Source organism: Channa argus, chromosome 18 (genome assembly GCF_033026475.1).
Source record: "Channa argus isolate prfri chromosome 18, Channa argus male v1.0, whole genome shotgun sequence".
NCBI classification, from domain to species: Eukaryota; Metazoa; Chordata; class Actinopteri; order Anabantiformes; family Channidae; genus Channa; species Channa argus.
The window spans coordinates 6032627-6052320 of NC_090214.1; the positions used below are offsets into that span (position 1 = coordinate 6032627).

Consider the following 19694-nt stretch of genomic DNA (forward strand, 5'->3'; position numbering starts at 1 on the left):
ATTGTAAAAGTGGAGTATCTCCTTTACAATGCCAGTATTTCTTGTCATGGTCATTGGACAGCTAAACCTTACAACAAACTAACACTATAAACACCACATTCATATTACAGTTTATTTCCACTATTCTTGTAATGAAGGTTCCCTCTTTATTGCTGACACAGGTAACAGGGCTGAAGCAGCAGCAGCATCCACATTTTTATGATTACAGGTCTTTGCTTTCATCTTTATAGCTACAGTACATTGGCTCTGCTCTCGTGCCTTTTAGTGGTGTTTTGATGCTTTTATCTGTTCGTAATACTGCCAAATGGCTCGTTGAACTAACTAAGTATAGTATAGTATAGTGCTTTGTCATCTACTGCAGTACCTGAGAAGATCATTGGCTGCAGCTCTTTGTGACCAATCACAGGTCCAGCTTAGTGTTCATAATGCAGGTGTAAAATGACCTGGTCTCTCTCATGCATGAGTTAAAAACACTATGCTCATGCTTGTTTCACTGTCTTATATCGCAGTGTTTGAACCTCTTTGAAGTTAGGAACTGACAGTTTTTTCTTTCAATAAGTTTACACTTAGATAAGACTGGATGAAATGATTCAAACATGAAGGCTTCAGTGTGTCAGGATGTGTTCCTTTGGCTTTGTCATCAGAGCCAATGTGGTAAACATGCCTGTTAACATGCTGATGAAAGGGAGAGTGAGTGGGATTGGAGTGGGGAACCTGAAAATTTGTGCTGGCTCAGAAAAGGGGACACCTAATCCCACAAACCCAGTCTGTTCCCTTTGATTTCTGAAAAACGGCACCATAATCCCACGAGAGCTCTGCGTGCATCTGCTCTATGGAGATAAGCAAAGAGCGAGGGAAGTGGAAAGAAGAGAGAGAAGTGTGTGATAGGAGGGATAGTGCCACATCAAGATAATGGAAAGGAACGCCAGCAGAAAGATCCAGACTTCACAAGATGCTGGTTGCAAACAGGCAACACAGGGGTGTAGACAAAATATTTTAGAAGCTGAAAGTGTTTCAACCTGATAACACATTTATAATTACATAATGTGTTCTAAACCTCATGTTTGTTTAAAATAAAAAGTAGGGAGATTGCAGTGAGTAGAGTGTTACTAGATTTCATAAATTGTAAAACTGATAATGCAAACTTAATTTTTTTTCGAAATCACAGGCGGCAGTGGCTCAGTTGGTAGAGTGGCCGCCTACTGACCATAGGGTCGGAGGTTCGTGCCCCGCTCTTCCCGACCACATTCCAAAGTGTCCCTGGGCAAGACAACAAACCCCCAACGGCCCATCCCCAGCCGCGCTGAGCCGGTCTCAAGGCCGGTAGAAATTGGAGAGGGTTGCGTCAGGAAGGGCATCTGGCGTAAAAACTGTACCAAATCAGCATGCTGTGGTGACCCTGAACTCACAGTAAAAGCCAAAAGGACAAAAAAAACCCCAAAAACAAACAGTCAAATGCTGAAGATATAAAAAGGTAGCTCTGCATCTCTGTTCAGTATCTCAGCATCTCAGATCACTGCATTTTTACAGTGAGCTGCTCTGCCCTCTACTGGCTGAATGTAGGAGTTACAGTAGACGCTGCATAACAAAGTCATTTTTACATGTGTCTGTACATATACATATAATTAGTTGAACACTGAAGCTATCTACACATGCTGTGTCTATGCTGTGTGTGTGTGGGGGGGGGGGTAAGAAGCTGCTCCCCTTTTTTTTTTTTCAAGAAAATATTGGTTACCATAGATCATCCGGAAAATCATCTAAAACACCCCTGAGGAAGGAGCATGGGAGACATGAGAAAGAGGAGGACAGTGTACGGTACGATAATGAGCTTAGAGATTATTTCAGTTCTGGTGTGGAGTTTCAGCAGGACTCCCGGGAGCTTCAGATCAGTGAGGTGCAAGCCCTGGTCTCAGTGACTCAGAGGGCTGGGTGATTTCTATCCTACTGGTTCATTAATTGCATCCATTTGGTGTCCACGGTCTAAAAATAGCACCTATTGTATAGCAAGGATGAAAAACTGGCAGCACTGTTGGTGCTGGGGCCCAGCGTTGTAAACCATTGCACAGTGTGAGTACAGTGTGTGTCAGGGAGCATGATGCAAGAGACTTAAAGCACCACGTCAGCTTAAACATTTTTACCTTGATACTTCCATAAGCAAAATGTATTTTTCTGTATGTTTCCTTCCTCAGGACTTTGATCGAAGGTCTGTCTTCACGGTGACATCGCAGGGCGTTACTCCCAGCAGCCCTTGTTCTCAGTCGCTCACTCCGCTGGCATCGCAGCACTACCTGCAGCTTCTTCAGCAGCAGCTACAACAGCAGCAGCAGCACACACAGGTGGCCGTCGCACAGGTGAGAAACAGATTGGTACACAGTGTACAGCTTGTTTCAACCACAGCAGTAGGTGCAGTTTGGCTGAAAATACATTGTGACCAAACTGTAAACTACCTTTGAACCTACTGTAATATACTAATATACAATGCACGCTCATGCTGGTTGCTCTTTTTCTCACAAATTAGCAGTAGTTTTTGCTTTTTTCTAAAGATTTATTTTCAGATCAATAGTCTCTCTTCAGATCAATTATATAAGGGATAAATAAATAATCTATATTGTATAAATGAAACACTACACTCACAGGTTTTTGGTAAAAGGGAAATGTGACATGTATCATTTCCTGTTTCACCTGACTGTGATGATGACTGCCTGCAGCCTTTTCTCCAATATGGACATTTATTCCATGCACACTGTTACTGTGCTTAAGGCTAATACACACTTTAGAAAATTCATTGGAAAAATCAGGTGAGTTGCATCTTGACGGACACACCTATTCAGACCTAGACTGTAGTTCACTCTGTCACAATGATCTGTGCTGCATTTGTGTGCTGCATGTCCCTCACAGATGCTTTCCCACTAGGGGGCAGCACCAGCACAATAATGGGTGATGACAGTCAGTGCAGCATAAGAAAACACATTATGTGCTGAAATAAATGCACAAATGAAGCTTCTTAAGGTAGTAAGATGTTTATCAAAAGTCATCTATATAATGTCAGCTGTGGAACTGCAGGACAAATGCTTATTTACTGAAGTATTTCATGCACGATTTAGTTGATTTCACTGCCTTATCAAAATGCTCCCCTTTCATTAATGCTTTCACTGTCAACATCTGAATGTTCACCGCCTCTATTTTTGGCGTAAGTATGAAATCAAACCAGTTGACTCACAACCACACCTTGTACTTTGTTGTCACTACAGGTGCAGCTGTTGAAGGATCAGATGGCAGCGGAGACAGCCGCCCGTATGGAGGCTCAGGCCCGTGTCCACCAGCTGCTGCTCCAGAACAGGGACTTGCTGCAGCACTTGGCCCTGCTGGTGCAGCAACTGAAAGAGCTGGAGGCTCGCTCCCCAAAAACAAAACTACCAGGCAAACCACTAAAGGAACCTCAGGCTAATGGACATAGTAAGTGATTGGGAGCAGTGTAATCCTTCAGACGAGCTCATGTCAGGTCAGGTTCCCTGCATGCTGCCGTCCCCATTTGCTCACTCCCCTGGTGGCCTGGGGCTGATGTAAACAGTCGGGACACAAACTATGATCTCTCACTGGCTTCCTGCCTACAAACATCATCTGTTGCGTTCGATGGGGCAGATGCACAGCTGCCGGTGATTGAACCCTGTTCTGCAGATACACTCAGGTCCTTTTCCATATAAAATTAGCATTTGAATTTGATCTGTACTGAGCAGAAACAACACTATTCCCCAGGTGAGACTAGTTTAATGTTGAAAATGTCTTTATTACAGCATCAGTGGAGACATTTAAGTCACAGAAATTAAAGTCTGATGTAAATCTGCCGTCAGTGATAAAGAGTACAGAAGCAACTGGAAGAAACTGACTTCAACATGTGTTCTGGTCAATATTGAGAAGCCTGGAATTTTACAAAAGCACGCTGGAATTTCCAAACGTCCATTAACAGTCTACAGCCATGCTAGAAACTCTCCGAGGCTGTTTTTAAGCACAGTGTTTAGCTGATATGTTATCAGTAACACTGCTAACATGTTCAGTGTTGTGCATGTTTATTATGTAAGTTTAGCATTTTATCATGTGTCATGTGTGTCTGCATTAATACAAACTGCACCTAATGCTGATGTTGAATATTGGACATAGTAAACTTTGAAATAATTTGCGGGATATTATATAAGACTGATTGTTAAAATAAAGCCTGCATTAAAGTATTTCTAACCAGCACAGAGCTTTTTAAGGAAAAGTCAGTGAGGTATTTATTCTCTGTGTCGTTTGTTCCAGCTGGACAGCCTACATCCAGCCCTGTTTCTACATCAGTTCTGTCTCTAAATCTGAAGAATCACTACAGTCAAGCCCTGGATCAGCTTATTAACTCCACGTCTGCATGGCCACTGCAAACCTCACCCCTCTCCCCCAACCAGGTGGACTGTGCTGAGTCCTACCTCAACCTGGTCAACCTGGAAAACGGCTCCAAACCAGCTGCATCGGTCAATGGAGACGTGGACCTCTTCAGCAGGGCTAACGGGACAGCAGACAACAAGGAGCGTTCGTGTACTGAGATTGTCCCACTTACACTGACAAACTCCACCAACGTGGATGAAAAGTAAGACAGTCGATCTGCTGATGATTACACAGAAAGAAAATAATGTTTGTTTGTACTGAACTGGCACAAAGTTTGTACAATAAGCAGGTCATTTTGGTATAAGGTCACTTTGGGAAAAGACTAATTGACAAATTATTGGCACATTTTCATGTGGTTCTGATGACCGCTGGGTTTAGGACACTTTTCAGTGGGTTTGCTTTTGCTCCTAACCCCATGAATACATCTACTATGGAGCTATAAGTAAATATTTTAGACCCCTTGTCAACTGTAGGAGAAGACTGAGCAGCTCTAACTCTTATTCACCTTCTGGCTGTAAGTCGCCACACTCACTTTCTTTTAGGTCTGTGCATTTGCAGATTTTCAACAAACTGCAAGTCTCATTAATATATCATTTGATAAAGTAATGTGATTTTGCCAAAATATAAGTTCCATGTCCATTGGACATTCTGTGCACTAGTGTTGTCTAAAGAGTGTAACATGAAAAATGTTCATAATAATTATTGTTACTTGTATTTTTTGTCTTACTTCTACATCTACATTGGGGAATAAAGATGTTCTGAGTTTTAGGACAATTGAAGAAAACTAAAAAAATATTGGCATCCGGAAATCATAACCTTGGAATGTTTAGGCCATGCTGAATATAAAACGTCGGGTGCTAATTGCAGTAGGTTAACTGGGATACCTGCAAGCACCTGCACCGTAGAAGTCTGAAAAGAGACAGGTGCATTTAGCAGCTCTCCTCAAGTGTAAAATCTGTGAGAGCCTAGCTGAGTATTTCTCAACATGTCCAACTATTGCTTTAAAGTGCAAACACATTCCTAATGTGGCGCCAGTCAGTTTGTATTTGAGGTAACCAGGCTACACAGTTACACACAGCCTGTAGCTTTTAGTGTGATTAGCTCAGCTCAGCAGAAAACAGCCTCCAGCTAATGAAATTGTGACTGTAATCAGGGGATTACAGAACACACGGAGAAGGGTTGAGGTTAAGAAAGGATTGGGTTTGAGTTTGAAAGTGGGAACCAGACAAGAGAGGAGCAAATATGGAAACTCCATGAGCTTTAATCCTTCCTGGTGATTGTATTCGAGCTTCCCCCACCACGGTTTCTACTTTGAGAAGCCATTAAAACCCACGTCGTGAGAGCAAAGATACTGTAGTGAATGGAACCATTTTCTTTAAAATAATTTATGATGGATGTGTTTTGCATTTCAGGGATGTTTGAGTTTCTATTTCTAGCTGTCTTGTTCACTTTATCTTGCAAAGCGGTGTTCCTGCTGTACTTTTGGGCTTATTGTCTGAACATGCATGCAGCTCAGTGATACACAATAAGCCCTTACACTGTAATTGCTTTTAGCTCTAATCTCCTTTAAACCATCACACTGACCAGCTATAGAAATAATAAAAATAAAAACATTAAAACATGTACTGCATACAGCAAGAACAAGCAGAGCATCAAAGCCCTTGTTCTCTTGCTTTTTGCTGTGTTCTCTCTCTGATTCAGCAATGAGCTTTACAAAGAGAGCATATTATCATTGATTTTACAACAGACAAGGAGAGAAAAATTAGTTGGAATTGACTCGACTGTGTGCAGTGTATTAGGCCTGCTTGTGTCTGCTGTAATTGCAGTGTCTGCTTTGTTCTTCTGTGTAGAGTATGTGTTGTTTGTCAGTCTGTAACTTAGCCAGACTCACATCCTGTGGTTTGCTGCTGCACAGACCTCCAGCCAATTCTAGCTCCCATCTCTTCACAACCTGAAACCCTACCCTGCTACTTATGTCAGAATATTTTTAACTAACGGGGGGGGGGGGGGGGGTCAACAAGACAAAAGGGAATTTTAAATCTCCTTCAAAAAGTGACATCTATCTGAAGATACATTTCTTCTGAGGGTGTGTTGTGTTTTTTTGCTTTATTTGAAATACGTACCCACCAGTATCTTTGACACTCTTCTTCCTGAGCCTCTCTTCCCCATCACATTTTCTATTCTCTGGCTCAGAACCTTAAAAAATATTGATGCAGTAGTTTAGAAATATCCCACCCAGGCATTTTATATTGTGTCTCTAAAGTCTCTCTCTCCCTCTCTGCCTCCCCACTGCTTTTTTATTGACTTTTGTTTGCCTCCTCTCCTAAGTGGAACCATCTTTACTGGAATAGCAATCATAAAATTTTATACTGGGCTTGTACACAAATGGCATATAACAATAATGAAGCAGTCAGGTTGTTGCTGTAAAGATAAGACAGACAGAAATACTGACTCTATTTTTCCAGGAATCCTGGAAAGAACTTAATTCATGCTATGGAAACAACCTTGACCTTCCCATCGACTAGATACTTTAATCTCACTAAAGCATCAGAAAAATAAGGTTTGCGAAATGGAAACTTTAGCTCTGTAGTGTGATTGTGTTTCTTGGGCTGAACTCTGTAACTCCTGTACCAGCCCTCCCCCCGCTGCACAGTAAGTTTTATTGCTTCCATTTGCAAGTGTTTTCTGGATTTCCCCTGTCAATCAATATTTACAGCCTGAGTGGCTTTACTTTATATCCTGTGAACTAACAGAGAGAAAATCCTCTGCCACCCTCTCTTACTGTCGTTTCTTGCTCCTCCTCCTCCTCCTCCTCGTGCTCCCGCTCTTCATCCGGCCTCAGCTGACCTCTCCTCTTGGTCCAGTTCTAGTCATGCAGAGTGATGGAAAGCTTTCACTTCACATTATTAGTGCAGTTTAGCTTTAAGTCACACAGGCGTTATGGCCCAGCATGGACTGTAGCCATGTGTGCTTTCCAGACCCCCCTATATGTTACTATATGATCATTGTGCATGGTCAGCATCATACTGCACGCTGCATCTAACAATGTAGTGAGTCAAGCTTTACACAACAAAACAGGATGTAACAGTAGACTTAAAATACATGTTGTGGGCACAACTCTCACAGTAACTGTTATTTGCTACGTTTTGAATCATTAACCTCTTTATGTGACGAACACAAAAAAAACAAGGCTGAGAGTCTGCAGCCATTCTAGCAGCTCTGTGGGCTGAACTTCGGCACAATGGTGATTTGAGCTAAATACTAATATTACCATGCTTCACTGCATGTCCACATTAAGAATATGATAGTTTCTCACTTTGGTAGCACACACACACACACACTTACAGAGCGAGGGGCAAATCAATGAGAGGAAGTCTAATATGGTACCTATAGTTACACAGTATAGTTAAACAGTCTTAAACTTTGACGGAGACAGAATAGCTGAATAGTTGGTTGGTGTAAAACGTTGCTCAGCGTGTTTTAGTTGACTCACAATAGGTATAATAACATACAAACAGAATACTTGGAATATATTAGACGTATTAAAATGTTCATCCTAAAATTGTTACAGTTCATCCTTAATAAATAAATAAATACATAAATAAATATGTGCACCACTCTTCATACGTATCCATCGGATAATACTAACCACCCAAACCATAAATCAACCTACAGTAATGGGCTGCTGGATGACTACATTTAAATGAATCATTCGACACTTTTATCCAAAGTGACTTACAAATGAGGTACAAAGCAAGATAAAAAAAATCCACGTGAGCTTTAATTTGGATCTGTGTGGTGTGGAGACCCCCAGGTGCTGTCTGTGGACGAGAAGAACTGTAGATCTAAATGAGGGTGGTCAGCTACAGTAGTCAGCAGGTGCTGGTGAGTTGACCAGAGAGAGACCTGCTGGTGGTGATTAAGTCACGAGGTGAAAAAAGTCATCGTGGCAGTTGACTGCCACAGTAGTAGAAATAGTCACCGGATTTCCTTATGCGGAAAACATTTCATATTCGTACAACCAGTGATTTAAAGATTTTTTTCAGTCTGGATCAAAGTGTTGGACATTACCTTCCCTAGAGTCATGCTGCTAAAAACTGCAGCATGCCCACACAGAGCAAGAACAAACACACATGGTGGCCAGCTTACTGTATATGTACACCCAACTATGTATTATTCACAAGTGAGTCATGTTTCCTCTGGCATCGTATACACTGCACTCACACCCTTTGTCCCTGACAGTATTGTACGTTTCATAATCACATTTTCACATTTCCTGACCAATCTCGTGATCTTCACTTCCTCGCTATACTTGTTGCTGTTGTGTGCTCGTATGTTTCCACTCTTCATCATCAGCATTATCGTCTGTGTCAGAGTTGTACCGGCAGCCTCGTTGGTCAGTAATTTGATTGCGCTGATGTGATTGTGATTGTAATGGATGCTATTTCCAGACATTAAGGTGGAGCTGGTATTGTCAGCTGGATGTACTCGCTGCTGCACACCACTGTTTAGAGGTATAAACTGTTGTTTTTAGTGTTTGTGGTGGTTTTAGGGTGGTTTTCTCTTCTCATGTTGGACGCGCTAGCCTACGTCTTAGAATACAATTGCTTGAAATGAAAGATTGGCAGACACAGAATTTTCCCGTCATCCACCCACATGCTTAAAGACTCCACTCAGATACTGTTCTCTGTCTCTCACTCACTCACACACACGCTCACACTTCGGTGGGTGAATTTCTTTACAAAGGCCCATATCTGTTCTGAGTTAAAACCCCCTACTTGTTCTTTCAGTGTTCAAAATAATGTCCTGGTTCCTTCTATCTCTGCCGCTCCCACTATCTCTTCATTGCCTGCTTTCTTCTGCTTTATTGAAAAGTGAAGTAAATAAGCTCACTGTACTTATGAGTCACATGCACTGCAGACGCCGTGGGGGCTTCGTCTTAACATCTTAAATACCTCTGTTGATTTGTTTTCTATATTTATTTTCATTTATTAGGCATTTAATTAGCCCAGGATTAAGTAGGCATCTGCAGAAATCGGCAGCTCATACTTCCCATGTGTATCATTTTACTTATGTCTTTCATTACACTTCACACAAATAATGCTTGTTTTCTTTCATCTCCGTTGGCAGTTTCCCAAAGGGTAAATAAGAATTAAGATGCTTTTGAATAGTTGCCTCCCTATTAGCAAGTTTTTGTCTTAGTAAAATAGGATAAATTAATGCAAAGATTGATACAGGCACTCAAGCCAAGCCATTTTGTGATATATATATATATATATATATATATATATATATATATGTGTGTGTGTGTGTGTGTGTATATATATATATATGTGTGTGTATATATATATATATATACACATATATGTATATATATATGTATATATATGTATATGTATATATATATGTATATATATGTATATATATATATATGTATATATATATATGTATATGTATATATGTATGTATATGTATATATGTATATATATATGTATATATATATATATATATACATATACATACAAACATTGCCTCACAATTTTCTCAATATACATTATACATTATGCTTAAATCTTTACTTTGAAGAATGATAAAGTCTAAAAAAGCAGAGAGAAACCTTAAAAAGAGCAACACAGGATGGAAAGACCTAGAATGTTAGAGTAGCCAGGTGTACTGTAGCAGTAGTTGAAGTGTGTGTCAGAGAACACATTTATCCTATTTTTATTTGCATTCCTTTGCTACTGAATCTTTTTGAAATTAAAGCCCCCCCCACCCCTGAATTTCTTACCAAAAACATCCTATGAATTTGGCAGTTGTATTTTAAAAGCTTATAAATAAAAAAAAACACATTAAGCTCCAAAACGCCTTTTGAACAACCCAGGTTGCAACACCACCAGCACCCCGATACAACCGTATCTGAAAAGGTTTCAGTTTTCCTCTGAGTTTAAACAGTGGTGCAGTCTACATGTTGCGTTCACCCACTCATATCTGTGTCTATGGGTGAGATCTCTATAGCAGCACAGCTGTGTACCACTGTCTTTTTTGCATAGAACAGCTGGGTCGCCAAAATTGAAAATGTAAAAATCCTGGACACGCTGGCTTTGATGGGTCGACACATGCACTGGCTTTTAAATTCCCCCGTCTTGCCCCCTAACATACTGCAGCTCCTTGTTCCTAAGTAGTCTAACTGTTGCTTCTCTTTGGTACAGGTGTGAGGACCCTCTCCTGCTCTTCCTCTTCCTCATCTAACCATCCCTCATGTTCCTCTCACTCTGTTCAAACACTCAAACTGACCCCCCAGAGTAACACCTGCCCAGCAACCCCCTGCCTTAAACCCACATGCATTCCATCATTCTGTCCCCATATCTGTCCCTCTCCTCGTTTACTCTTCCAGCCTGCCTCTCCCTAGATGCCTTGGGAGCTCTCTGCCACTGCCCCTTCCTCTTCTCCTCCTCTTCTCCTCTTCTCCTTTCTGCCCCTTCTCCTCCCTCTATGTGAGTATTACTGAAAACACCCAGCATGTGTGTGTGTGTGTGTGTGTGTGTGTGTGTGTGTGTGTGTGTGTGTGTGTGTGTGCGGCACAAGCATGGGACTGGGCATGCGGTGGATGAGCAGTGTGGGTGTTAGTTGGTTCGTGTGTGGGCCCACCAGTGATTTCTCTGCTAATGACTGCATAATATCTTCCATTTACATTCGGATGTGGCTCTGCAAATTCATAACCACATTAGCATTAAAGTAATCAGTGGGTCACACATGTCTTTTGCACGTTAGGAATGTGTGTGTGTTTTCCACAATTTAGCTGGACTGTGAGCGCTTGTTTCGTCTCTTACACCTTTGTCAGGAAAAGGAGAAATGTTCTTGTCAAAATGTAGTATTATTGTGTCAGTGCAGCTTAATCCTGTAACAGTAAACCTGTCAGAGCAGAGGCTCTGAGAAGTACATCTTGATGTATCTGCCTTACACTCGCTGTGTTACTATATAAATGGTGTTATTTCAGTGTGTATTTTTGTCACTTGCATGCTTGGCTTTAATCTGTATTACCAAATCGTCATGTTCCAGATGGGGGCCGTGATAAACCCATCCAGCCAGTAGAGGAGCATATGGAAACAAACTCATTCAATTTTGTGCGGGGTTATAATTGATTAGAAATAGTCTAGATAATAGTTTAGTACGTAAGTTATTGGAATCCTGTTATAGACAAATAATAAACAAAAGGAATGTGAAGCTTGTGGTCCCATTAAATGGACTCCTATAGGGGTGACATGTGTTTTTTTAGGCCAACCAAAGTCAATGGGTTTTTCTGATGGAACCTGGATTATTGCGTAAAAGAGACTCATTGAAAGAAACAATTTTCCATTCCATGTTTCCCATTATAAAAATATACTATGTAACTGCACTGTGCATCATCGCCACAGTGAATCATGTCGCTCCAAACCACCTCAATCTGGCTTCTCTGACTTTATCTCCAAAACATCTAACATGAGCTGTCCCTCTGATGTCCTCATTCCTGATCCTGTCCATCCTCGTCACTCCCAAAGAGAACCTCAACATCTTAAGCTCTACTACCTCCAGCTCTGCCTCCTGTCTTTTCTTCAGTGCCACTGTCTCTAAGCTGAACAACATCTCTGGTCTCACCACCGTCTTGAACACCTTTCCTTTCATTCTCGCTGACACTCTTTTATCACACAACACACCTGACACTTTTCTCCACCCGTTCCAACCTGCTTGCACTCACCTCTTCACCTCTTTTCCACACTCTGGACCCTAAGTACTTAAAGTCCTGCACCTTCTTCACCTCTGCTCCCTGTAACCTCACTGTACCACCTGGGTCCCTCTCAGTCACACACATGTATTCTTTCTTGCTGCGGCTAAGCTTCATTCCTCTGTTTTCCGGAGCAGACCTCCACCTCTCTAGATTTTCCTCCACCTGCTCCCTGCTGTCGCTACAAATCACAATGTCATCTGCAAACATCATAGTCCATGGAGATTCCTGTCTAACCTCATCTGTCAGCCTGTCCATCACCAGAGCAAACAAGAAGGGGCTCAGAGCTGATCCTTGATGCAGACGCACCTCCACCTTGAACTCCTCTGTCACACCTACAGCACCTCACCACGCTCTTACAGCTCTCATACATGTCCTGCACCACTCTAACATACTTCTCTGCCACTCCAGACGTCCTCATACAATACCACAGCTCCTCATACGCTTTCTCTAAATCTATGAAGACACAATGCAACTCCCTCTGACCCTCTCTGTACTTCTCCATCAGCAGCCTCAAAGCAAATACTGCATCTGTTGGATACTTTCTAGGCGTGAAACCATATTGCTGCTCAAAAATGTTCACCTCTGCCGTTAGTCTACCTTCCACACTCTTTCCCACAACTTCATTGTGTGGCTCATCAGCTTTATTCCTCTGTAGTTGCCACAGCTCTACACATCTCCCTCATTCTTAAAAATCAGCACCAGTTCACTTCTCCTTCATTCCTCGAGACATATTTTCACTCTCCAAGAGTCTTTCCACCCTTAGAACATTCCTCACGAACTCCTCTTTCAGGATGACTCCTACTCGTATCCGACTCATGGTAAAACAACTTGAGCCTAAGCTTCGAGCCTTGCTACCTTAATACCTGGTCTCCTGGACACACAGTATATCCACCTTACTTTTCTGCATCATATATACCAACTCTCTAGCCTTCTATGTCATAGTCCCAACATTCAAAGTCCCTACTGTCCATCCTACACTCTTGGCTTTCCTCTTCTCTCTCTGCCTACGGACATGCCTTCCTCCTCTCCTTCTTTGACCAACATGAACAGCATGAGCTGTTGTAAAGGGTACGACTTGAACAACCTCTTATAAATCTCCTTTACTTTGGCATCCTATGGTGTACATTCATGTTAGAATTCTGCACTTGATGATTTCAGTACTGTGCCTGGGAGAAGTGTGTAATACTAGAGACAATTTAATTCTGCTTTGACAGTGGATTGAGATTTTAAAGGTTCTGTGGTCTGTAAGTAACATAAGGCAACCAATTTACCAAAGGTTGTTTGACACGGGGCTGCAAAAATAGTATGTTTGTACAAAAAAACGCATAAATAAATATAATGAATTATTAAGTGTATGTACTGGTTTTATAGAGACAGAATTTCCAAATTAAATAGCCTGGAAAAGAGGCTAAAAGAGAGAGACACCAGCGGCTGAAATGCATGGCAGGCAGGCTGAATAGAGCAAGATGAACACAGAGACAAAGATGGAGTAATAAAGGAAGAAGCCGAAAAATGGGAAAGAAAAAACGCACAAGAAGGAGAGAGCAGTGAGGCAGAGAGGGAAATCAATGTGACAGAAAGGAGCAGTGCTGAGTCAAAGATATGATAATGAGACGGGGTGGGGGTGGGATGCAAATTCATCTCCACTACTTGGCAACACACATTCAGGAATACCACAAGACGCCACAGCAAAATGAAAACTTTGAACTCTACTTGTTTTCTGGATAAACCACAAAGATTGCCCGGGGGCAGATCCAGTAGGAGGCCAGTATCCAAGTGTTTCATTTGGGTTTAGGGGAAGTGTTTGGAAATATTAAACCCTATTATCCACAATAAATCTTTAATGTCTTCTTTTGAGTACGGCAAAAATGTTGCTTTAAAAACATAAATATTCAACAGTGATCCTGTTCAGGTTTACCACTGTGGAGGACTGAGTCTGTACATGGCCCACTGTTGTGTCTAATGGGGAGGGACGTGTGCAGCTTTGGAGACATTCCACTTAGAACCAAAAGAGTCAGTGGAGTTTAACTAGAAAGCCTGAAGCTCTTTCCTTGCTTCCTTACCTCTGATCCCTTTTTTTCTGGCTCCGTGTCTTTTCCTGTTCCTCTGTTTTCTCAGCAGGGGAGCTGTGGGATGTAGAGAAGTCCCTAGATAGTGAAAACAACAGGGAGCCAGAGGGAAAGAGGGAGTTACTGTCTTGTGTAGCAGTAACAGCTTGCGTCACAGTGTGCGCAGGTTAATGGGGTATAATGTGACTGATGGAGAGGAAAACTGGCTTGAGGATTGTTCTCACGGTCCTTGTAAAGAGAAATGATGCTTGATATGAATTAGCAATAAAAGGAAAATAGCGTCTTCATGGAAGTACTGTGAAAAACATGTGAACACATAAAGGCTTTCTGTCAGACTGCCCTGACTAGTCCCCCCCTCTTCTCTTTCCCGCAGGTGTAAACAGATAATCCCTAAACTTGACCCTCCTCCACCTTCCCTGAACCGCAAGCGAGCAAGCAGGGCTCTGTCTCCGGGGTCAGACGTCACAGCTGCACCCACGCCTGGAGAGGTCACCGGCACTGAGGGGGGCCCCAGCCGCAGCAGCAGCCTCTCGTTCCCGGACATCACCCCGAGCTCGCTGTCATCTGCTGATTTCCACTCCCTCAGCAACGGTGAGAGCAGCTCCTGTTCGGCCAGTGAGGACTCTGGCGTCCGCTCTGAGACCAAGTCGTTGCTGTCGCCCCTGCGTGACGACGACGACCTGTTCGGGGACCGGGGGACATTTTTAACAGCATCCAGCGGGTGCAACAGTCCCCTAGTGGAGAGAAATGAAGCCGTCCTCTCTTCCTCTGAATCATATCTTCCTGAGCCTCCCGTCCTCACCTCACATCCGGAAGCCTATGAGCACCCACTGCCCTTCCCTTCTCCTGTGAATGATACATGTCTTCACATCAGTTTTTCTGAAGATGAGCTGCTGGAAAGCAGCCAGGAAGACACTCACACCCCACAGCGGAGTTAGTAGGATCAGCTGATTGGACCCTGGAGACTTTTCACTATGTTCAACTTTTAATGCAATACTTACTGTCAGACACTCGTATATTTGCACTGGGCTTCATTTCAGGACCTTTAATTATTCCAGCCACTTGTGACACGGTACAGAAATAGCATTCTCAGTTACTGAAAAATAATCTATTGCATAAGTTATTAGCCAATAGACATATTTAGTATTTTTGTAATGGAATTGATGATCCAATCGACCTTTAGAATAGAATAGAATGTTATGCAGTAAACATGTAGCAATTGTTGCACTGTTACAGTCACACATTCTTTACCGTAGAAATTAAAGCCAATGAGGGATCATATTTTATTTTAGCTACTAGATATCACTAAGACATTATTTTGTATCGTGCTTCACTGTGCTGCAAACTGTGGGTGTCTTTTCTGCAGACTTCACAGAGCGATGTACGATGATCATGTGAATGTTGGTGATGTTGGGAAGAGCCTCGCCTTCTGTAAAGCGCCTCACTGGACGATGGAAAGAAAAGAACCAGAAAGTCAGTAAAGGGAAATAGAAAGCCAATCTAGATATGGGTTATACACATCCGTTTGTGGCTGTGTAGTTTGCATTTGTATAATCAGGGCTGAGTGGGTTTTAGAATGTACGTGCTACTTGTATTTTGGTTTGTCATAATGGGAAAATTAGTTTGATGGCCGAAGGGAGTTTGTCTTCTGTATTGCATTGATTCTGTATGTAGCGTGGTTTTTCTAATTTAAAAATGGGGGGAAAAAATAGGGGATTTCTAAAGCAAATGAAAATGGCTTCAGTTTTGATAAACGATACAGGAGAAAAGCTAAGTTCTTAGTGAGCTAGAGGCCATAAAGCTTTGGAGGGCACCTGTCTGAGTGGCTGGTCTGTTATAAAACTAGCCTTCAGACTCGATCGGAGAAAACACAGCTTGGCAGATGCTGTTAGATTTGAAAAATCTTAAATGGCCGTTAGATCGGTTTCATGTAGAGATAACAGCTAAAATACATGTTGACCTTTTGTGCATGTAGCATAATGTAAATGTTAGGAGCCTGCAGTCAGTTAATCAAATATTCAGTTATTTAAATCAGTCTTAAAAAAAAAACAAACTTATTTGCAGAAAACAGAAAATAGTTGCTATAGCTATATATCGAGGTCTGTTACACTGCCATTGTTTAAAGTGCTGCAATGTGTATGAAACTGTGCTATTTTGATATTCAATTAACAGTTTAGTCACATTTTTAAGTAAAATGTGAAAATTATACTGTTCCAGCTTCTCTACTGTCTTTACTCTATAAATGTTCACATATTCAATAAAGCGATAAAATGAATAAAATCATGCTGCTGCCCCAGAGATAAAACATTTAGCCATTGACATTCCCCCAGTCTTTTTTTTTTTTTTTAAATGCACATGGCGAGATCCCGCTAAGTTCTTTTCAGTGTTTTATTTATGATGTAACCAATAGCAGGTAGAGGGGATATGAAGTGGGCGTGAGGGGGAAAAGCAGCTCAGGTGTGAGGAGGAGGAGGAGGGTGTAAAGGTGCAGGTGTAAAATGGCCACAGGCAGAGCTTTTTACACGCAGAACCAAGGCATTTCCTGACATCACATGTGGCAGGGACCCTAACCCTGTAACATCAACGACACATGGATAAAATAATAATAAAGAAGAATAGTTGAAGAATAGTGACCCGTGTTTCTTTTTCAGTGTTGACTTTATGTGCTCAAAACCATACTTTTGTATTATGTGTGGATCTACTTCAATTGTTCAAAGCAACTTCTGTGACATAGTTTTACATTTTTACCTATTTCTTGATATACTTCATAGTGCACCAACAGAATACCACAACTTACTTGCTCCCAGTGAGTGTTTGCCATCGGTGTGTATCTGTGTGTGTGTGTGTGTGTGTGTGCTTGTGAGTGCGAATGGGTAAACGAGACGCGGTGTAAAGCGCTTTGAGTACCAATAGTTAGAAAGCGCTATATAAGTGCAGACCATTTACCATTTACCATTTACAACAGGCATTTCATCCACCGACCATATTGAATTCATGACTGTAAAGCATTCTCATTCAGCATTCAAAGAGGCAGCAGAGGAAATCAAAACTAGCAGACCTCAGCTGGACACAGTAAGAATGCAACCACAGGCCAATTAACATTTTTTCTCTTTGGCTTGAATGGAAACAATGGTCTGTCTGCTCTTCTCTGCCCTTGTAGTCTCTGCTTTAATAGTGTCCCCTCACATTCACATTTGGCATTAAACATTCATATTGCTCCAACCCTTTCCTACTATTTTTAAGGACTGAGACCTGTTCTGCTCCCAAAGTGCCGCTTCTTCTCTTTTGTCCCAAACTGTACCAAGCTTGCCTCTGCAGCGAACACAGGGCAGGAACCGCTGACTGACAGGCTTATTGTGCTCAGGGCCTCAGTGGGATCCAATAATGAGAATAGAGGCAAATAGTAACACGGTGAGCTCTGTTAACCCCGTGCATCTCTGGGATCTCAGGGGTCCACACATTGACTCTGGTGCAGACTGCACAAGAGAATTTGTCAATGAATCTGCTCAGGAAAGCTGTGGCACACAAGCCTGATCCTCCCTGTGTGCATTCACACCCTCCTTCAACTTGGAATTCCCCAGCTAACTGATCAATAATGCAGGAAGTTTCTGCAGCTCAGAATAGCAGGAGCTTACACCCCCTCCCTGTTACTCTCCCTCCAGAGAGGTGGCCTCCATCTGAGCCTGTTCAATAGTAGACTTCTTTTGATCTGTGATCAATTCAGTGTATCTGCAAAGGAGCCGAATCTGAGTTTGAGAACGACAGTTAACCGTGGGTCTCCGGCTGTACACAGCTGCTTCAAGTAGTAGATGTCCATCATCCATTAATGCTGCAGAAGTCATTAATCTTCATGTAGACGGGATCTGTGAGCCTGTCGGTGATCAAAGACTTTGGTTTGAGGCTAGGGATGAACTCACATAATGTGCCTGCCCATTAAACAGATGCCAGTGTAAAGAACGGCCAACTTTAGCTTTCTTGTTATTTTAAGCACTTCAAAATATTCTTTAAATCATTTCAAGATTATTCATGATTATACTGGTGTAGCATAAATGTGCCTTTTTACAAAAAAAGCTGAAATAAGAAACAACTTTAGAGAACAAGGGTCACATTAGTGCTTCATTTACATTCAAATTTGAAATGATGAGAGTCATTCTCTCAATTGATCCCAAATCCTTCTGCAAGCATAATTAACATTTTCCAGGAAATGTTGAAATGGCTCAGTGTTCTATTGTGAAGATAAGTTGATGAGATTTGCAGATCATTGTATTCTGCTTTTATTTACACAGTTGGGATTCAGTCTTGCTCAAGGACACTTGGACCTGTGACTGTAGGAGCCGGGGACTGAGGGGGATTTGTGGACAACCGCTTTACCTCCTGCGCCACAGTTGCTTCACAATGCATCTTTAGCCACCTTACAAATATGCTTCATCTGAAGCTTTTGTAAGTGTTGCAGAATGTAAAGGCTGTTTTCACTGATGTCATGGATTTCTATTGCATATCTTTTTAACTTATTCTGAAAAACTTTATGAGTCTTGCAATTAACCTAATTCTTTTCTTTGCAGCTAAAAATCGCATAATACTGATTTGTTGCCATCTGTTGTGGACCTTATATCTGTGCAGCACTGAACCCCAGCAAGCAAACAAAGAGACAGGGAGTTCTGATATCGAATTAATCACTGCTGTCCAAAGGCTATCGGCTGCGCCAACACATGTGGAATAAGTACTGATTCAATCACATGTGTTTTTTCCAGTGTGCAGCTACTGGTCTTACCAACCTGCCCAATGTTCTGTTGTTACTTTTGTTGCTCCACTTTCCACTCACCCATCTGCCTTGACTTTTGGGTCAAGGCAGATGGCCGCCCAACCTGAGCCTGGTTCTGCTGGAGGTTTCTTCCATTAACGGGAGTTTTTCTTCTCCACTGTTACCTATGGCTTGCTCAAGGGGGAATTGTTGGGTTTTCTCTGTACATCTTAATAATCTTGAGTTAATTCTGTAAAGTACCTTGAGATGACTTTGTTGTGAATGGTGCTATATAAATAAAGTTGAATTGAATTGAATTGTTTCTATTCACGTTTCTAAATAAATGTTACCAGAGATTGATCTAATAGGGAGAAAGTAATGTCATGGAATGTATTCCAGACAAGTACAAGAATGAAAATATCTGTATTTATTTGTTTTGCTGTACTGGAATATTAAAACCAAATGCCACAGACATCGCTAAGGACCCCTTCATGGCCCCACCTGGCCAGAAATGTCTCTGCCTGTGACATAGCTTTATTAGGCGTCTTGCACGTGTAAACACAGGTTTGGGCCAGAAGGACTGAGCTGGGAATAGGAGGAAACAGTGGTATGGGGGCGGAGACCTGCAGCAGCCAAGAACACGACAGCCATGGAACTTTTAAAAAGTCATATAGAAGACTTCTCACACGTTCACTGTGACATT

The 19694-nt window shown here is 41.9% G+C and overlaps 1 protein-coding gene across 5 annotated transcripts in view; it reads left to right on the forward strand.

The window, feature by feature from the left end:
* The window catches only part of si:dkey-34e4.1 (carboxyl-terminal PDZ ligand of neuronal nitric oxide synthase protein), a 45922-nt gene extending 26614 nt beyond the window's left edge, over positions 1 to 19308 (forward strand). For 3 of the 5 annotated variants that reach the window (XM_067484620.1, XM_067484621.1, XM_067484624.1), the window contains 4 exons: positions 2190 to 2351; positions 3252 to 3456; positions 4297 to 4618; positions 14624 to 16866. In XM_067484620.1, the coding sequence (XP_067340721.1) occupies positions 2190 to 2351; positions 3252 to 3456; positions 4297 to 4618; positions 14624 to 15188 (1254 nt within the window). In that variant the 3' untranslated portion in view covers positions 15189 to 16866. Of the gene's footprint in view, positions 1 to 2189; positions 2352 to 3251; positions 3457 to 4296; positions 4619 to 10625; positions 10911 to 14623; positions 16867 to 18536; positions 18691 to 18812 lie in introns of those variants that run through there. The other 2 variants (XR_010911613.1, XM_067484625.1) reach the window with 2 other exon arrangements.
* Positions 19309 to 19694: the final 386 nt, after the last annotated feature.